The sequence below is a fragment of the Eretmochelys imbricata genome, chromosome 5 (assembly GCF_965152235.1).
Source record: "Eretmochelys imbricata isolate rEreImb1 chromosome 5, rEreImb1.hap1, whole genome shotgun sequence".
NCBI classification, from domain to species: domain Eukaryota; kingdom Metazoa; phylum Chordata; order Testudines; family Cheloniidae; genus Eretmochelys; species Eretmochelys imbricata.
Window position 1 is genome coordinate 101,225,369 of NC_135576.1, and position 21,092 is coordinate 101,246,460.

Sequence of the window (21,092 nt, forward strand, 5' to 3'; positions counted from 1 at the left end):
CTCTAGCCTAGTTGTTGGGGCAGTCCCCTCAGTTATGGAAGACAAAAGTTCAAGTCCAATGATTCTTTAATTATTTATCTGCAGTGGAACAGCTTCAACAGGAAAGATTGAGAGAAACCCATCCCAGAATATCCCATAGCCCTGTGATGTGGGCTGTCTGACCACTCTCTGGTTCCAAGATGGGATCAATTGAACACCATACCACCAATTTTGGTACCACATGTGGGGTGACCACTGAGTCCGGTACTGACAACGTTAGCACTGGCACAGGCTTCTCCATGCCATTTGCATTCCAGGCATCATTGGACTTGCTCTGCCTCTCTCTTCCTGATGCTCCAATAATTCAGGAGCATTCAGCTGCTTTGGCTTCTCTGCTGAGTCTGCCTCCTGGACTGGTCACAGAATTCTCTCTGTCATCAGCACCATCTTCCACACTGTCTAAACTTTTGAGTGCAGAATTGAAGACAGCCACCTCCTCAGTACCAAAGGGCCTGTCTGCACATGTAATACCTTTGGTACCAACGATGATTTTGGTGCAGACCACATCTGTGGGATCAGTGCCAGCAGCAGCTTTGATGTAGAGGTCTGTTCTGGTGCTGAATGGGAGTGCGATGCCCCTTCCAGTACTCAGGGTGTCATCCTGGGCACCAGTACAACCTGCCTATTGGCTTTTCAGTGAGTCTGGACATTTGCTTGCTCCTTGTGTTTTGGCAGCTTCATTGCCACTGGACAACTTGGAAGGTTTTTCAAGCTTGGGGACATCTTTCCCCTCCATCGGTTTTGAGGGACTGCTCTTCAGTCATTGAGACATCCTGGGTATCACCACCAATACAGAGATCAGCACTGCTCCCACAGAAGGGATAGAGGCTCTTGGCCCAGTGCTTATGGGCCATCAATGCCATATCCTTATTCTCACTGGCCTCCTTGGAACCACTGGAATGTTTCTTGATCTGCAAAGTCCCAGTCCTGAGCCCAATCCTGAGGTGCTTGGCCTCAGCCCTGGGCATTCAGGCCAAGTTTGTGTGAGAGAATAAATTGGTAGACATTCTCCAGTCCTCTGCTTCTGGGAGAGTAACTCTCCCTATAATGAAGCACCTTTAGAACCTACAAAGACTTTTTGGCATACCCCAGCTTCCTTACTACTCACAGCAAAACATAATGATAAACAGTATTATGTCCCAATGTAGCATTTTGAGAGCTTCTACTCACATCCAGTCCCAAACTCTCCCGTGGTAACAGTAACAAATGAGAGATTGTCAGGGAAGGTACAAGTCCATTCTTAAGGACAAAGAGTCTAAGAGGCTGGATTTGTTGGGGAGAAAAATGTATTCAGTTTTGTCATTACAAATGCTTATTGTGAATCAGCAGGTTCTGTTAGCCTCCCAATTTACAAAATCATATTTAGATATGACCAAATTTGTGGATAACTTGCTTCAATCCTTCAAGGAAGAGTTTAAGGCATTCATTGCAGAAGGCCATCTTGTGGCCAAGATGCCATTGCAATCAGCACTGAATGTGATGGACTCATCTTCCAGAGTTATGGCCTCCAATAGTACAGTAAGAGCCTCATAGTTGCAGAACTCTGGCATAGCTCCTAAAGTCCAGTGGATTATAAAGGACTTACCATTCCATGGTCAGTTTTTATTTAATGACAAAGCTAATGAGATATTACACTCATTTATGGACTGCTGGGCCACTAAAACCTCATTGGGGGTTTACACCTCAACCATAAATGACATCTCTTTTGGAGATCAGCAACAGTACCATTCCCACTGTACTTTTGACAGTCATCCTAGCCTGCTGAGCAGCAAGACTTCCCCAGGAAGGAACGTAAGTCACAGAAGAGAAGGCCTTCTCAGTCCAATTTTAAACAGCCTGCCTGTCCTTTGGCCAAGCAGCCAGTTTGATGGGCAGATCTAGAGCAGCATTCCACTTGTGAATCTCCTGGCCATATCTCCACCTTTTGGGGACAGGCTGTGCTTGGAAAATGATAACCTCAGACAAGTGGGTCCTAAGCACTGTGGGATCAGGTCATGTCATTCAATTTCTGTCTCTCTCTCCTTTCCACCCTCCTACTCTGTCCCTTCTCAGGGACCTCTCTCACAAGTCACCGCTCCTCCAACAGGTCCAGACTCTGCAGGCTTCGGGAGCTGTAGAGGATGTTCCCCTGCAGCATCAAGAAAACAGATTCCACTCACAGTATTTCTTGACCCCCCACAAATCAAAGGGAAGTGTGAGGCCTCAATCATCAAGGTCTCAACAAGCACATCAGATACATGGCATTCCAGGTGATTACCCTAGCTGCTGTTCTTTCTGCTTTGAATCACAATGACTGGTTCAGATCAGAACTGTACTTACTGATGTCTTCAGAATATGTTGAGGAGCACATCTGAGAACAGAACAAGAAGCTTCCCTTCGTACCAATCTCCTGGAACTTTGAGCCATTTTTGCCAACCCTACCACTTCAGTGTATTCTGTGAACAAGTGGGGAAGAGCCCACTTCAACCAGCTTTGTCAGGAGGCAATAAAATGTTGGCAGTACTGCATCAAAAAGAACAAGATTCCCACAGCTGTTCACTTGGCAGGGGTGAGGGTCCTGCTGTGAATAACTTCAGCAAGAATGTCTCACAGAATCATGAGTGGTTTCTGAAGAGCAGTGTGCTGAGCTCCATTTTTGGAGAATGGGGCATTCTGGTTATTGACCTGTTAGTAATGATAGACAACAAGAAGTGCCATCAGTTTTGCTCTTGAGCAGGTCTCAGTCCAGGCTCCTTAACCAATGCGCTCTATCTGAATTGGGGATTGACGCTGATGTATGCCTTTCTCCCTCCCCCTTTCACTCTATCCTCAGGTTATTCTCAAACTGAAGCTGGATCATGACAAACTGATTCTCATTGCATTCTCATTGCATTGTCTTGACGAAGACAATGTTGGCTTTCCAGCCTTCTCAGTCTGACCTCCCATATCTTCTTCTTTATCCTGATCTACTGACTCAGCACCAGAGTCAGATTTGGTATCCAGTGCTGAGCAGTCTGTATCTCACAGTGTGGATGCTGCATGGATAGATAAAGAGAAATGGTGTTCAGAAGCTGTTTTACAAGTACTACTAAATAATAGAAAGCCCTCCACTAGGACTATCTATTTGGCCAAGAGGGAATGTTTTTCAGTTTGGTTAGTAGCCAGGAAAATTCAACCAATGCTAGCCCGCATTCCAGACATTTTGGAGTATCTGTTACGTCTTCAGGCCTCTGGTCTGTCTTTCAGTTCAGTGAGGGTCCACCTAATAGTGATGTTAGTGTTCAATCCTCCAATCCAAGGGAAGTCACCCCTCTCCAACTCTATGGTAGTGAGATTTCTCAGAGGATTCATTTGTCTCTTTTCACCAGTGAGAGAGGCAGTTCTTTTGTGGGACCTCTATACTGTGCTGGCTGCCCTTGTGGGACCTCCATTTGAGCCCTTGGCAACCTGTTCTCTGTCCTTCCTATGCCAAAAGATGGCCTTTCTTGTTGCTATGAAATCTGCAAAGAGCGCAACTGAGCAACCGGCCTTAATGGGCCCCAAGACTGCACCCAAAATTTTTGTCTCAAATGGTTTCACAGTTTTAACCTTAACGAAATAATGTACTTACTGGTACTCTTTCCTAAGCCACAGTCAACCACAGGTGAGCGGCACCTTCATATGGTGATTGTGAGACAATGCATGTTCTATTTGGAGAGGACTAAACTATTTCATTCATTGCCTTGACTTTTTTTTTCCCTCCTATGCAGATCAGATGAAGGGTAGGACAGTCTTCAGGTGAATAATTTCCTACATTACAACAGCATACAGAGTAGCTCAAATCACGCCTCCACGGAGGCTACAAGCTTATTCAACATTGATCACATTCCTCAGTGTTATTTCTATGTTGAATGTTTGCAGGGCCGTTACTTGGTCTCCCTACATACTTTTACCAAACACTAAGCTCTTACGGTTGTATCTAAATCAGATGCAAACTTTGGAAAGGCAGTTCTGCCATTCTTGAAGTAGATTCTGAGCCCCACCTCCTACCAGTACAGCTTGTGAGTCACCTGAGTGGAATACATGTCTGTAACCACTCAAGAATCAAACTGTTACCTGGTTGTACTGTAACTGTTGTTCTTTGAGATGTGAGTTCAAATGTATATTCCATGATCTACCATCCATCCCCTCTGCATCAGAGTCTCAACTCTTGACATTTTTTCTGAAGGACCTGAGGTGGGATGAGGCAGCACTTCCCTTAAATGACCATGGGAGGCCCAGAAGGGCACAAGCACCTCCCCATTGGTACTGCTGAGCAAAGATCTCCAACTTCAGTGTGCTGGGTGTATGCACACCTGAGTGCAATACACATCAGCCCCCCCATTTCAAAGAACAACAGTTACAGTACAGGTAGGTAAGTGGTTTTTTAGAATGTTTGGCAGTGTGCGGTTAAGTTATCCAGTGAATCTCCCATTGTTTCATAGTCATTCGTCACTGTCATCCTAGCTGGCTAACATTGTACACCTAGCTTTAATATTGTCCCCTTACATTTGCAAAAATATACGTAGAAAGGCCAGAATAAAGTACTAGGAGATTGAAAAAGTCCATTTCTTATCCAAGGGGCCCATTTTCTGTGTATTATAATGCTATAGTCAAGACATTTCATAAGACCATGAGAGTCATTATTCATTAAAATATTCCTCTATTCCACTAGTACATACCATAACTTAACAGACCTTTGGACTGTATTCATTTCAAAATCTTGACTAAACATTCAGTAAACAGTCTATAAAATTATATGTATATGTCCAACAGCATATTTCCACTATGGACCAAAGAAAGGAGCAAAGTTAAGTTTGAGTGTGTGGTGTAAGTCACTAAAGATGATAATAAATGGTGAAGATTTACATGTCAGTAAGGAACTGGCTGGATCCCTTGACAGGTTATTTCTGAATAGTCTAATGTGTAGGGTTTTTTAAAGATGTAGAATTTTTGTAAAGGAAATGTGATCTAACTTTTGAGTATTAGCATGACTCATTGAAACACTATTTCAACATTAAGTCCTTTGTACATATTTTTGTTTGTGAATATAGTAAATTAATATTTTTGGAAACATCTGGGCTACAGTGTTGTGATAAATTAAATTAACTGAATTTTTGGGGCGTCGGGTGTAGTTCTGCTTGAGTAACAATCGGACATAGTTTTAAGGTTACAGTATGGTCTCAGCTTGTTTTCCAGTGGATAAGTGTTCTCTTTTAAAAAAAAAAAAAAAAAATTACCTGTCTAGTTTGACATGCCATATCACCTTTGGCAGTTTTAGCTCAGAAGAATTTGTCTGAACCTGCATCAAAGCTCTATGTATGAGAAACATGGGGTCAGAACCATTATGGGGAGAATGAGTAGTCTCCCAAATATTAAAGAATAATTGGCTGTTCCCATTAACTATTTTGAGCTATTTGTTGAAATGTGAAAATGGGTGGAAGTGGTCACAGGATTGTGTAGTAGCATTGTGCGCTCCCTTTATTTAGTTCTGTGGCAGCAGCTTTTGAGATAAGGTGTAGTGTTATGGACTTGTCTAACCAACTTGTCAGAAAAGTGTGTTCCTCTTTCTGATTTTGTCTTCATCCCCCGCCCCCCCCGGTGGACATCTATGGTCTGTTTTGCTTTCTAAAAGAAAGCATTGGTTTCTATGGGGGATGGGCCAATTGGGCAGCTGGTTTTGATATTAACTTCATTAGATTTTCCTGGGTTTGAGCATTCCTTGCCTTTGGGAGAAAACACTTGGACAGGGAGAAGTGGAGAAGAACTAATGCTGGAGCATCATCTAACAGAAAACCACACTGTGCACATACAGTTTTCATAATCCACGTACTGCATGCATAAACTGTTGTACACGGTGAAGGAAACCCTAGATGAATGCTTGACCAGCTCCTTACTCTCTCCCCTCGGCTCATGGCCTCACTGTGGACAATGAAGGGTTACTGTCTTCCAACTAGTGAGACATCAAAATAAATGTTGCCTGTAGCCCTGTTCTTACTCCTTCCACTAATCCATACTTTCTTTTGTCCAGGGCTTAATTTGTGCCAGGGCTTGCTGCATTAATTATGAATTTAAAAAAAATTGCTTAAGCCCCGGCACCTCTTTCATTACAAATTAAGTACTGTTTTTGTCAGTCTTGTGTCTGATGGGTTGGGTTCCCCCAGACTCTGTCAGACACATCAGAGCTAGGATACAGGAATCATGTTTGCTGTCCCCCACTGCCTGGTGCTTTTTACTGCTCCTCCACCTTGCAGAGGGTTTAGGGTAAGTAAGTAAGTAGTGCCACCCCCATTCTAGGTAGGGGGGAAGAGAAGCATGGAATGAAAAACCTTATTTCACAGACGCTGGCTTCCATTTCTGAATGTTCAGTTCTTCCCCATCAGCACACAAATGTTAGCATTTGCATGCACAAATCCATTTGGGCAAATAGTGTTTATACACCCAAACTCCATCTGCACATGCAGGGGTCAAAATAGAATTGTCTCTTTACCTCACCTGCAGGCTCTGACTCTTTTTGATTGCTTTTAGGATATTAATATACTGTATTATAAACTGATAACTGCTAATAAGAGTGTCATTCATTTAAAACGTGAAAAACAAAATCACTTTACTTATCCCTCTGAATAAATTTGACAAGTGATAAATCCTCAACACTGAGAGTTGAAAAGTTCCATCCCAAAAAGAAAGCAAAAGGTTCACTTGGTGTAGAGCTTTCCAGGAGTGGTTTTGAAATGGACATTCTAACTACATTTTTTTATATGCCTCTTATAAAGTCAGAGAAGAGAACTGTCAGTTTGAAATCTGTAGTGCTCTTTTTTTCCGTGAAAAAATTTTCGTTTGCACCGACCCAGACTGTTCTCTGATCCTTCTCCCTCTCTTCTTGTCATTTACAATCCCTGTAGGCCAGCACTCAGCTTCAGCTCCTAACTCCAAGCCAGCTAATCGACTGCTCCACCGGCCACTTCGTTTCTCAGTTTCCCCCTTCTCTGATTCCCAGTGCCTGTGATTCAGGGTTGCAGCTTAGATAAGTGAAGAGTTTGAGAGTACCTCCATTTACCAGGGTTGCAAAGCTGTTTTTATGGTATATGAGCCCTTTCTTATTCCATGGTTCAGAGAGCTCCTCTGCTATAGTCATCAGGATGAGGCTCCAGGCAGAACTTGGATAAATTTCGGTATTTAAGTAATAACTACTTAAATAGTCCTTCCATTGTACACGTTGCTGGCACTTCCCTAGAACTCTAATTTGGGATTTTTATTGTTCTCTTTCAGCTATTCATCTTTATCTTTTTTTAAAACAATATTTTCAAGTGGTTGAAAAATGTTTTAGATTATTAAGGCAGAATGAAAGTGATGGTGATGTTTGGCTTTTCAACATTATTAATGTCATTGAACAAGCCAAGACTGGGTGTTCCTGTGATTCATGTACACGGGGGTGGGGCAGTGAAGGGTGGGGAGGGTCAGTTTTCTGCCTTATCCACACATACATCTTTCCTTAGTGTATTTAGTGACAGTTAAGCATATGCACTGAGAGAATAAACCTGTGACTTCCTGAGAATACTTTCCATTTCAGCTATTGCTCTCTACGTTAATTGGCTTCCAAGATTCCTTCCCTGATTCCCAACCTCTGCATATGTACCTACCACATTTGGAGAAAGGCTTTGTATTGTGAATAGAAGTTAGTATGTTTACTTCAAATGATATCACTGTCCTCTTCCAGGCTTCCAAGTGCAATAACTCCTTGAAGAAGTGGGTGGTATTTTATAAAAGTGATTTGTTTTTTAAATAGCACATGGACTAGTAACTGGTCAGCTAATTCCAGTTTCTAGCCTCAAATTGTTTTTATGGCTGAGTTCTATAAACCTGTTTTGTGAGAGGATTATAGAATGGAAATACTAACACAAATTATACCATTCACGCACTTGTAATTTCTTATGTCACTTCCCTTACTTCACCTATTGTAAATACTTAATGGTGCCCTTTGGCCTCCTGTGCTTCAAACCAAATGCCCTCTTCATATTTTTCTACTGTCAGCCGTCCATTCTTGCAGGAAATGCGTTCTCCAATCTTTCTATTTGTGGGAAGAGCTTTAGCTGTTAGAGGAGCTTAATTGGAAGTAAATACAATTCTTTAAGCTGGATAATAGCCCGTTGCAGTGTATAATGCCTGTACTGCAGTAATGAAGAGACACTATCAAATGCTATTTAAATGTCAGTTTGTTTTTTAAGCTGCTCTCCATTGTTTGTAGTATCATCAACTTCTCTTTTGCATTGCTTGGTGTGCACTGTTCCTTGTCTTTGGGGCGTTTATTTTAGGGTTTGGTTGTAGTTGGGTTTTCTGGTTTTTCGTTTTTTGCTCTGCCATATTCCTTTTTTTTTTTTTTTTTTTTTTAAATGAAGTTGAAGGCAGCATGCCTTTTTCCCTCCTACTTTGTTTCGGAATCAACACCTGTGATGTTTGCCTGCTTGTTCAAATGTCCTAAAAGCTAGACAGTTAAAAGGGCAGGTTAAGTGATGGTTAGAAGGAATGGAAAACCTACAGGTGAGGAGCTATTGTGTGATTCGCAGCCTCCTTACTCAGGTGGATGTCTAAGATGATTTGGTAAGGACTAGGAGAAATTAAACCTGTGATAAATTCCCTTTTCTCTTATTATACACCTTCTTAAGGTCAGTATCTAGGACATCTCAAAGCAAAACTTAACCCAGACTTAACACAGCAAGCCGCGAGATGCACTTTGGAGGATGGTAGAACAACTCACTTGAGGGCAGCGTACTGAGCCTTCTTCACAAAGGTATCCTGAGAAGTTTGCACAGTAAACTGGGAGACTGAGCTTGCTACCATGCAAATGTCCAGTGGGGATGTTCATCTCCTTTCTGCCCATGATGTAACTGTTGCTCTGGTAATATGAGCATTGGCCCTTATGGCGAAGGGAAGGGTTTCATCTTTAAGCCTCACTAACGCACTCCTTTACCCACCTAGCAATATAGGCGTTTCCCCTTTTTTGGGTTCCCTGTTTGGGCAGAAGAAATGATCAGTTCTTCTGACCTATAGGAACCCTTCTCATATCTAGAATATAGAGTAACGATTCATTATTTCCAAGAGAAGGAATACAGGGACAGAAGCATCCCACCATCTCCTGTTTCAAGGTCCTGGTGACATCATTTTGATTTGTTTTGTTTTTGTTAACCCATCAAAGGACCACAAAACACACAAAGTGTTTAGTGGAAGTCATAGGCAAATGTTTGTATGAATTCTTTGTTTTAGAAAGTACTAGATTTAAATAATAATAATTAATCACAAAACCTGGAAAAATTTCAACACAGTAAATCCTGTTTTGTACTTTAATATCTGTTAAGGGTGTCTATAAATTATTTTACATTATCCAAGCCTAGTCATGGCACTTAAGCAGGAAATAACCAGAGCAGGCAGCAACCTAACTACCCAAGATAATCCAAGGTATCAGTTGCTTTTCCCTTTCTCTGCCTCTTTAATCACCCCATTCTCCCTAAAATAAGCTGCTGTTTTCATCTTCAGTGTTGGTTTAACTACATAGACAATAGGGAGCAGCGCTAAGGAAGAGAAGTGACACCAGAGAATACACAGGTTATCATAATTTCCATGTCCCATTACATGCACCCTCACTAAGTTAACTGTCCAGCCAATACCCAATAAATCCCAGTTGTGTTATCGGGCTGTATAAATACACAGATTTTAGAATCTTGGATGAGAGTGCTGTCAAGTTTTGCCTGCTGCCTTCATAGGGATTGAGTTGCAAGTAGCACAACCTCTGTAAAGCTAGCTGTTGAGCATGCATGTCCATTGAGTTATCTCTAATGTGTTCTGGGCTTTCTGACCATTACCATCTTATCTGAAACCCTGTTTTTTCAAAGAGAACTGCATGTCTCCCAAATCCTCTATGTAAGTAAGGCTGTACTGTAACAGACTGCAGTATTTGTTATCTAAAATAGTTTCCCATTTGGAGTAATCTGAACTTTAAAATAGTTAGAAAAATATTGGCAGATATTCAACAATACAGATATGGATGATGTACATTTTCAGGTACGTGTTCTCAGTGCTTGAGCTGCTCAGACCCACTAAGCCCCATGCTCTTCACTATGGATACAGGATTTAATATCTCTAATTATTATTTCCTTTGGATATAAATGGCTTCCAGTTGCCATGAACTGTGTCATCCCAGAAGTGAATCAATGGCAACTGCCTTCACTGTACGTTCTGCCAAACCAAAATAAGAGTAGCAGGACTGAGAATTTGAACATCTTAATTACAGCGATGAGTGATGTGAGTAGTGCACAAATACTCCCCTCTGGCTTTATGCATAATAAAATTCTAATAATGTTATTGGTCCCCTGACAGAGTATTAAAAAACAGATCTCCTATCCAGTGGAGCTTGCTAAAGATGTAATAGGAGGCTAGCAGTGCTCTGGGTTATTTTGAAGCCTTTGAATACAAACCCCCTTATATATTGTGTAGTTGTATTTTGAATAAATGAAGCCAACTTTTCCTTAAAATTGTTGTCTGGGTCCAGTTGGCATAAAAAGAAATGAAATGTGAGGTAGCTTTTGTTTCTCTTGTGGTGTTCTTGCTTTAAGAATTTGTATATCTCTTCTCTCCCATCACAGCCCCACACACACACAATATTATTATTTCTTTAAATTGGCATTGTTACAGAAATGTCATATTTGAGTTGTCCTGTGCTTGTGTGTGCACATGTGTGAGAGTCAAATTTCAGCTAGTATAACTGCACTAAAGTCAGTGGAGTTAAGTTTGAGCAAATTTGTTTCTGCTGGTTTTTAAAGTACTGTGAAGTAAGAAAGGTAAGTTCTCAACCCCCATCCCCTTTTTTTAACACTACTATGGCAAATTACAGTTCGAGTTGGAAACCCTGCTTGGACATAGTTGTCAGTGAAGACTAGTGCCTTTATATGATTGGGAACAGATTGAAGGGAACAACTAAAAATAGTTATAGGTTATTTAGAAATCACTTCTGAACACGCTTTATGGGAATCTATGATGAATATCAGTTAATAAATTCCTACTCCTTTTATGACATCATCTTGGTCCACTGTGCCTAGCATGAGCAGTGGCTAGGCAGACTCAGAGCACTGCTCTCAAGCTACTGCTGGGGCAGTTTGCATGAAGGAGATTCTCAGTGAAATGCGCACAATGAAATCCACTAAAAATATTGAGACAGGTAATAAAATAAACCGTCTGTCCTGCAATTGTGGGGTCTGCTGGCAATTTTCACTGCACTGTACCATATTCTGCAAATTCTAAACTTCCATTTAGAGAGAGTTTTTCCTCTCTCCTTTGCAAATATATAGATATCAAGTGTAACACCAACCCCTTGCCAGGCTTCCACGCTTCTTGACCCCAAGCAGAGGCCTGAGATGTGAAGAGGGTGGCTCCTTTGGCCCGCCGTCAAGGTTCCTGGGGCTCCCATGCCCCTTGCAGGTTTCTGAAGGGTGAAGAGAGGTTCTTTTGGCACCTCCACTATGATCCCTCTACTCTTCAGCCCTTTTCATGGAACGATTCCTGATACCACCCTTCCCCCCTCCACCCCCCCCAATCCCATGCTGGGGCTCAGCGAAAAAGACTCCTTCCCACACCCAAACTTGGACACCACTGCCACGCTACTGCTTTGTTATTTGTAAATATCCTCTTTCAGGGCTTGGGGAGAGTGTATGTGAGAGGGACGCTAACATGCTAGTGCTTGAGTCAGGATGTGCAACTGACCACCTGCAGTGAATCTTGCACAAGTGCTGTCAAGTGCACAAACTGAAAAACACAGTGAATAAAACTAGTTTATTTCAGTTGCAATAACGATAGAGGGTATTTGTGATAATAGTAGGTATATAATTTCCATTGGAAATGTGTTGTCACACTGGCTGGTGTCCAGTTTTCACGCGGTTGAAGCTTGGCCGGACTCTGAACAGCAGCCCAGGCACTGGTGTTGTCTGTCTGCAGATGTGGAAAGATAGCACTGGACTGGTTTCTGCTCTTTTCACGTTTGAAATGTTTTCTTGCAACCATAAGGGCTAGAAGTTTTTGTGTTGTTTTTTTTTTTTTTTTAATTGAAAGTGTTCTGCAGAGTGGATGACACTCACCAAGGGAAGCTTTCTACTTGCTATGGGCAAGTGGATTTTTCAAGCAGTGGGCCATGAGGCAAACTTTTTTCACTTAGGCCTCATCCTCTTTGCCACTTGTGACTTACATACCTGTGAAAGGCTGATCCTTGAGCTCATCTATCCTTTGATGAAGGATTATGTGTGTAAAATGTTTAGTTTTTAGTGTTACAGAGGGAAGTGGGGGGGATGGGGGAAGATTCTGCTTTGTTGTACCAGTTAACTGGTAGTAGGACAACTGTAATAGTTGAGATACTCCATATTTACACTGGTATTAATGAGAGAAGAATTTTTCCGTCATGTCTGTTAAAACTTTTGAAAACGAGGACATCATGGTCCATGACAGGTACTGTCTGGACTGGAACACTCTCCTGTTCTAGCAATGACCCTGCCTGAATGAAGACTGCCAGTTTTTCTGAATTATGTAGAAACATGTGATGTAGGTGAATGGAAAGTAGGCTATCCTTATCATTGCTGTTTATAACTATTATTTTATTAATACATGTCTACTTTTTTCTTTTTACCTGCTACTTAAAACGAGTTAAACCATGATCTTCAGAATTGAAAAATGAATGCTGTAACTCACTGCCACACTGCCTTAAGTGGCTAAGAGTTGGTCTCATCTGTTACTAGCTTATGTAACTTACATGTGTGCCTGAAGTGGCGATCCATTACAGAAAGTGTGTATAAAATCTCACAAATGTATTGTCACCAAGAAGTAGCTACAGCTTCAGAGCAATTTTTCTCCCTTTTTTTCCTACATTGGCAAGGCAATGACAAAGGTTGCAGAGTTCTGTGTATTAACAAACAAAAAATATGAGAATCTGAAACTCTCCCCTGGGCTATTTTATATTTTAATGATGAGCTTGTTATTGACATTGACTGTCCTTGAAGAAAAACAGGCCCTTTTACAAGCCCATGTTACAGACAAATTAACTTTTGGAGAGGTTTGCTAAGGACATCAGATGTTTTGTTTCTTCTGCTTTTGTGTTAGATTGTATCAGGGTGTTTTGTTTACTTAGTGGTTGGGACAGAAAAACTGTGTGACAGAAACTGTGTGTTAGCAGCCGCATGTTAGAGAAGAAGAGTCATAGAAAACAGGGATGGATTCTTACCAGAGCTTGCCACAGTACACATCCATTGTATAAAGTAGTGGGCTCCTGTGATTGATGATCAGCCTGTGCAGTTCAGGTGGAAGTGAGTGCAGGGCTGTAGTTGGCAGTTTCATAGTGCTTCCTTCTCTCCGCAGAGGGGTGTTAACCACATTTACCAAGACTGATATGAAAGTTGGAGGGTAGGGTCTCTCTACACTACCCATGGTTCCTGCTTGTGCTGGGGACTCTTCCTGTGTTTGGTACCTGGTAAACATTTTAGCACTGCCACTTTTTATTTTAAAAAATTTAAAATATTTGCTAGTGCTTTTAGCACACCAGTTTTAGCAGGACTCAGCTTTGGGAGAAAAGAAACTTTTGTATTTAAATTGAAAGACCTTATGCATGTTGCTTCAGGAGTTTCCTTGTATTACCTGTTTTGAGTGAATTTTAGCTGTTTTGTAATGTGAACAGCCTATCAGAATCAACCACACTGGATTCTGAAGTTTTCAAATACACAACCCAAACCACTTTGTCTGCTCTTCTGACCAAGATTGTGGTCCAAATATTCAAATGACAATAATGGAAATGAATAGAAATTATGTTCTTAGGTTCTTAAATCTTACTTCCTGCTTCAGCAATAGATGAAAGCACACTGTTTATTGGAAAAAGTCAAAGTCTGCAAGGAAATAATTAAAACATACTTCACAAAAATGCATAGTCTGTCTATTTCTCTGGACTAATGCATGGAGTTTATAAAATACAGAGGAGCGCTCTTACCATGAAGTATTATTTTTATAAGAACAGCTTCTCTATAAGCAGAGCTACACTTGAAAGGCAACTATAATTAGCACATTGTGCTGCGTGTTGAGGTCTTCCAGGGTACAATGCAAGCATTCAGGACTCCTTATTCTGCCAACTATAAACAGAATGTCATTGTCCTGTTCTGTCAGGACAACACGTGTGAAATTCTCCAAAGAAATATGAGCAGTTTCAACTTTTTTGTTTTCCTGTCTGGTTTCCTCAACTTCAGATATCTGAACCGAAGAGGAATTTGATAGGTCAATACCTTATCATTTCTATCTCTCATGTCAAGGAAGGGAGATTGTCAAAAAGAACAGGCAACGTACTGCCACGAGAAATAAACTGGCACAATATATGCGTACAAATAGGACCTAATCCTTCCTTGACGTAACTCCATTGAGGATAACTTTGCAAACATAAGCATACAAACACCTCTCTAACCAAATTAAAAAATGAAGGGAGGTTAGTCTCCTCCTAAGGTAAATGGAAATAAAACAACCAGTGAGCAGAAAGACTTTTTTTCTTTTTTTAAAGCCAAAGTTTAATCTCAAACTGTGGGTCGGGACCCCATTGTAATGGGGTCACCAGGGCTGGCATGAGACTTGGTGGGGCCCAGGGCTGAAGCCAAAGCCTGAGCCCCATTGCCCGGGACTCAAGCCCAAGCCACACCACCCAGGGCCAAAGCCTGAGAGCTTTAGCCTTGGGCGGCAGGGCTCAGATTACAGGCCCCCACACCCCGGCGGTAAATCCATTCGTCTTTGGGCCCCCCGCCTGGGGCAGCTTGGCTTGGGCAGGCTCGGGCTTTGGTCCCCTCCCAAGGGGTCATGTACTATTGTTTGTTGTCAGAAGGGGGTTGCGGTTCAATGAAGTTTGAGAACCGCTGCTCTAATGATATATGATCTGTATCTGCATGCGTGCCCACATGGACAAAAATGGGTGGCCTAGTGCAGTAGTAGTGAACTTATCACTCCTCTCTCTGTCACAGTCAATTCTGTTAATGTATGCAGGTCCCTTTTCCTCTTCAGCATGTATCCTGCTAGTTGCTAGGCAACCAGGAGTGATTTACTGCACAGGCTTTCTATGAGGATGCTGTCGTGGTTATTATTTTTAATTATAAAAGTGGGGGGATATGGATTAAAACAGGAGTCTGTCGTTCATAATTAACAGTTTTCTTCCAACATACCCACAGCATGGCCATTTGAGACTTCTCTAGAAAAGAAGTGTTTTGTAATATATTCTAACCCTGTCCATTTATGGTATGGATATATATGCACAAAGGGAATAGGAGACGGAATCCTTCTGTGAGAGGAGATTCAGTAAAAAATGGTAAAACTCTGTGCTCTCATTGATCTAAGTAGACTAAGTCATTTGTATCTGCTGCATATTTCAATCCTTAATGCTTTTTCCTGTTCATGGCTTTAAATAATTTTCAGTAATGAGTTGTGCCAAATTGCAAAGGAATTCATTGTTTGTGTTGCATTTTTAGCCTGATGAATAGAATCTATGACCAAAGCCATAGATAAAATTCTGCCCTGGTTTATTTTTCAAAATGCTGGATTTTACTTTATTACTATTTAGTTTCATAATTAGAGAATATAAGGCCGTCTATGTATATACTTATGTAGCCATGACATACAAAAGCTATACAGACATCAAGGGGCTTTTCTTATGTACAGTAGTGAGAGAGAAGCTTGAGTGGTTTAAAATGTGAACAGAACACAGATTATTCAGTAGTTTTTTGCTTTATATTTAAAGGATATCACTACAAATTGTTTTTAATTGCTGTCAGAATCTGAAGTACAGTGGAGGCCAATCCACTATGAAAACAGCTTGTTGTTTCACTTTGAACTCGGGACTGCATTGCTTCTACTCAAATAGACTTTTTTCTATTGAAGTACGAAGCTTCTAAAGTTTCAAACGTAGCAGTGAGACTCACTCCTTCTGGGGAGCTCATCCAGGATGTCAGTTTTGAGGAGTGGTAGGAGTTGTGAATTTGGTTTGCCATACCTTTTAAATTGCAGAACAGCAGGTATGCTTTGCTAGCAATAATAGCTGTTTAGGTTTTTTCAGCACTTTAAAAGACTGTATTTCACTGTATGATGTAATTGTGTGGCTGTGGTGACATCTGATGCTAAAGCTATTAACTTTTTATCATTATTTTGCAACAAGGAATCTGGCCCTCTCTCTCCCTCTCTCTCATATATGTATTGTGTATGTGTAAGTAATTAAGTGAAAAGGCTAGATTTTTAAACAAGAATATAACAAGTATGTCTGTAAAATGGCGCACATCTGTTAACTTGTGAAAACGCACAGTTGTTTACACAAAATAAGTAATTTTGTACATATAACTGCAGGTTTCTGTTTGCTTTTTATCTGGTCTACGTGCCATTTTGCAAGCAACTTGTTGCATCCTCTGAAAATTAGCCTACTATGCAGTATATGTATATTTTACACACACATACAGGCATGTGCCAGTATTAAGGCTGCCTGTGCAACTTTAATTGAGCCCCCTTATGCATATGCATTGTAATAGTCTTTGATTATGTAATCACATACTATTTTTTTCTTCCGCACAGGATGGATTATGCTCAATTAATGAGCTAGCTATTCAGTATTTTTTCTCCTCATTGTTTAATGTCTGGCCTTAGGACTTATTTACTGCACTCTATTCAAACCCTGCTTTGAGGACAGAATTCTTAATTTCTTCATGAGCTTTTCTGTGCTGCTCATCACTGTAGTATCTTAGTGCTTCACAAACCATAATGGATTTTCACAGCACTTCTATGAGAAGAGTGACATTATCCCATTTTACAGTTGGGGAACTTTGGCACAGATTGATTACGGTCAAAAGTATGTACTAATTTGGGGTGCTCAATTTGAGATATTAGGACGGGGTAGTCAATAGGTGGACCACGGTCCAAATCCGGCTGCCAGACGCTTTTGATTGGGCCCTAAAATACTTCTATTTACTTATCATTTTTGCAGTTTTTTTATTATTATTTTCTCTGGCGTCTGGACCTTGACTATACCTTGACCAAGAAATTTGGACCTTAACAAAAAATAATTGACTGTCTCTGCACAAGGTCATGATTTTTCATGATTTAGCATTATATAGCATTTTATATGTTCAAAGCACAGGTCCTATTAATTTCATTTGCAGCTTTGAGTGCTTAGCACTTTTATTAATCAGACACCAGGATTTTAAGTCAAGCACCCAAAAAAATGAGGAATACACTTTTTGTGGCCACTTGTAAAGATTTCATAGGTTTTAGTGTGTGTAACCTCCTAGGTGTATAAAAACAAACTGGAAAAACTATAAATTCTATCATGTGGTATCACAATGACACCTCCATGGGACATCAGCAGGGTGGGAACCTTTAAGTCCTCCACATAGACCTGTACCACTTGAGCTAATGGAGTAACAGAGTAACTTATGGCACTAGTAGTTTGTCATTCTCTATATGGACCAGCTGCAGAGGGAATGAGTCACTTTGCCTGTGGAGTACACAAATACTTGCTCACAGCAGAGGACTGGTGAGACTCAGGAATCTTGGGTTCCGTTCTAGGCTCTGGAGAGGAGTGTGCTTTAGGGAGCACAGACTCTTACCATTCTCCCTCAAGCTTTGACCCCTTTTGCCCTGTCTTGTCCAACCTGTCTCAGTCTCCTTCCCCAGCCAGTATCAGTTCCTCCTCCAAGCACCTTTTCCACGCTCTTTCCCTTTCCCCATGATGGCTCCCAGTGTCCCTCCCTGCGCTCCTCATCAAATCTGTCTCTCCCATTCCCCCTCCCTCTTCCTGGCTCCTTGTCCCAGTCTCTTTGCCTAGCCATTTCCAGTCTCTCCCCTCAGGCCATCTCCTTGTCCAATGTCAGTGTGTTATCCCCCCAGGCATCTAGTTCCATGTCCAGCCTCCTTGCCAAACCAGCCTGCCTTCCATGCCAGCTCCAATCTCCTTGCCCAGCTAATGTCAGTTTCCCTACATCCCAAACTCCCAGTTGCCGTTTCCATTCCTCCACCACCATTGAACCAATCCACTTCCCAGTCTCTGTAGACTCCTTGTCCCAATCTACTCCTTTCTTTCCCCGCTGGTCCTGCATTTGAATCTTGTTATTGTTGCCTCCTCCATGCTGCCTGGGTGCCTGCAGGAAGGTCATTGAGAGCACAGAAGGGACAGGCTCCCTGCTTTCAGTTCCAGCACCCAGCCCAGAGCAGCCATTACAGGGAATGTCCTTATGCACCCCCATACCACTGGGCTGGAGCATGTTCCATCACTCTGTGGGGATGGTGCATGTATTGTCTGGTCAATACTAGGAACTATGAGAGGCTCAAGTATGCTCAGTGAGGACAGACTCTTTCAAGGTTTCTAGCTAGTAAGCTCCGGCAAGTGTCTACTGAGCAGGTACAAACTATGATTTTTCCCCGAAAAGTTTATAACCTGGCCAAATTGGGTTGGATATTTATGGGGACAGTAAAGGTACCTCTGACACAAAGGCCACCCCCTACCAAATTTTGAAGAAAAGCACTTCAAAGAAGAGATTGCCAGAATATTTTTTAACATGGGCAAAAACAACATAGCCTTTCCTATCCTCAGTCTCAAACAGTTGAACCATTTCGGCTGAACTATAGGTGGCGCTACTAGTGCTGCCTATAATATGCACGTACAGCCTGTCCCAGGCCCTCTAAGGGGTCCTCACCAGGGTCTTATACATGTATATAAATAACTGTAAATTAATTGTATTACATCAGATTATTTCATGAGAACGTAGTAGTAACCCCACAGTAAGGCATCAGTCAAGCTTTTATTACAATCTCTCTAACTTTGCCTCCAAAAAATCCTTACACATAACCTAAAAGGTATTTTTTGTTTGGTTGCTTTTTTGTTGGTAGGTGCATTTTTACCCCCTTTGTCCTCATCAAAGAAGTCAGCTTTCATTGGATGGATCCATAGGTGGCTGCAACACATAGAGGATTTATGTTCATAACCCTTATAAATGTATGTAATTCTTCCTCCCATCTGGAGTATCACAGTGAGACTAGTACCCTTTAGCATGCAACTGCTAAATACAGTTCACTGTTGTTCTCGCAAAGTCAAAACAAGCCTTTGGAATAGAATTATCTGTCTGTCCATTAAGATTTTCTGTAGTGCCTGTCATTGTAGTATCTAAGTGCTTCTCAGGTAAATTAGGTCTGCTTGGTAAAGTTCCTGATAGACTTGGTGGAGTCTTGGGCTCTTTTCTCTTCCATGGTATGAGAAGTTGTGCTTGGAATATCTCTTATTTTTTTCTTTCTATCAAATTCAGCATATAAAAGGGGAGGGGTGTCATAGTCGAACAATATAAGAGCATTAAGTGTGAGGAAAGCAAACTGTGATTAAGAAATCTGGGACCATGTGGGAAAAGTAAGTAGAGGTGAGAAACTGTTTACTCTTCATCATTCCCTTAGAACATGAGGTCCCTAGCCAGAAGATTCTATCCTCTGACCCCCAAAACCACAGATATCTAGATGTTCAGATATCTGTATTGGTTACAGGGCACCAAAGGAGGACCGGGCCCTGCTATCTCTTCCCCTTCCCCCCAGCTGTCCTCCTCCCTGGGTCGCTTCCCCAGCTCCATGACAGAATAACTTGCAGTGGACTTGTTTGAGAGATATAGCTTTAGGTTTAGCAGAAGACTGTCCTATGAAGACTAGCTGCTACACCCTGACCTCACTATCAAATAACTACAGAAGCGTAATAGATAGTAGTGATGACTTGCAGCTTTGCTGCTCAAGTTTCTGGCTTTCTGGAAAATAGGAGTGAGGGAGGGTGGGAGATGCTGGGAGATAGTGTTGATTTGCGTGGGTGGTGAATGGTGGGTGTGTGCTATGGCAAAGGGCTACATGTGTTTAGGATATTTTATGTTGCATGGGTGAGGCAGATGAGCCAAGTAATAATCTACCATCTGTGTAGTCTCCCTCATACAGCAAATTAAATTGTTTCATTAGCTGTAGAGTAAAAGTGGTGATTGGTTGAGTTACCTCTAACATCACAATGGGCAGGGACTCTTGTAATTGTAAAGTGACAATGGCTGAGAACATAAAAATGGGATAGTAACAGATTACGAATCCATGATGATTGAACTTGGTGATTATTCTGAACAGAACTGATTCTTGATCCTTTGAAAGAAAAGTAAGCGTGCTTATTTTTTATGGTTGGTGATCGCTATTGTGTACATTTTTGTTTCACTACAAAGCTACAGTAATTGTCTGCTTTGTGTCTTTGTTTTTCTCAACAGTTCAGGACGGCAACTAAGTGAAGTCTTCATTCAGCTCCCATCTAGGAAAGAATTGCCAGAATATTATGAGTTAATTAGGAAGCCAGTGGACTTCAAAAAAATAAAGGTAGGCATCTTAATTGGGAGACGGCATTTCTTCATACCTTTTCATTCTGGACGTAGAAATATTGGGGCTGTCCATTTAATCGCCACCAAATTGTGATCTGTTTGGACATTACAAATTTGCATATGTTCTGAAGCCTAGATTTTAAACACGGAATTACCATCTAATGCATGGCCAAAACCTGAGTGCCCAAAATCCTGTGGCCAGCGGTTGCTCTGCAGCACCCTTCCTCAGTTTCCCCCCTCTTCCTTGGGCACCAAAGATCCACCTCACCCTTGTTTCAGGGGCCAATTGAGGTGACTTTGTTCTCCACCATACATGACACACCAGGGCTTCTTCTCAGATGAACAAGCACTCATGGCTATGTCTGGTCGCCTATATGTAGGTTTATTTGTCCAACCATAAGCATATTAGAGACAAAAACAGTTCCTCAGGTCACCCTTTGTCCTAGGGTTTCACAGCTTTTCCTCTCAGGGTTCTCTGGTAATCCCGCTTCTTGTAGCTTCGCAGTCTCAGCCAGCAGCCCTTCTTACTCAGCTATCTCTGTTCCTCTTCTGGAACACTGGCAACCTTCTGGAATATCATCCTTCTAAATCTGAATCAACTTCTGGAGTAGCCGGGCTACATCCAGATACTGTTAGGTATGT

General features: G+C 41.6%; 1 protein-coding gene across 5 annotated transcripts in view; it reads left to right on the forward strand.

Moving 5' to 3' along the window:
• SMARCA2 (SWI/SNF related BAF chromatin remodeling complex subunit ATPase 2) overlaps positions 1–21,092 on the forward strand; it is a 185,870-nt gene that overhangs the window by 154,939 nt on the left and 9,839 nt on the right. For all 5 annotated transcript variants that reach the window (XM_077817613.1, XM_077817615.1, XM_077817618.1 and 2 more), the window contains one exon: positions 20,343–20,448. In XM_077817613.1, the coding sequence (XP_077673739.1) occupies positions 20,343–20,448 (106 nt within the window). The remainder of the gene's footprint in view (positions 1–20,342; positions 20,449–21,092) is intronic.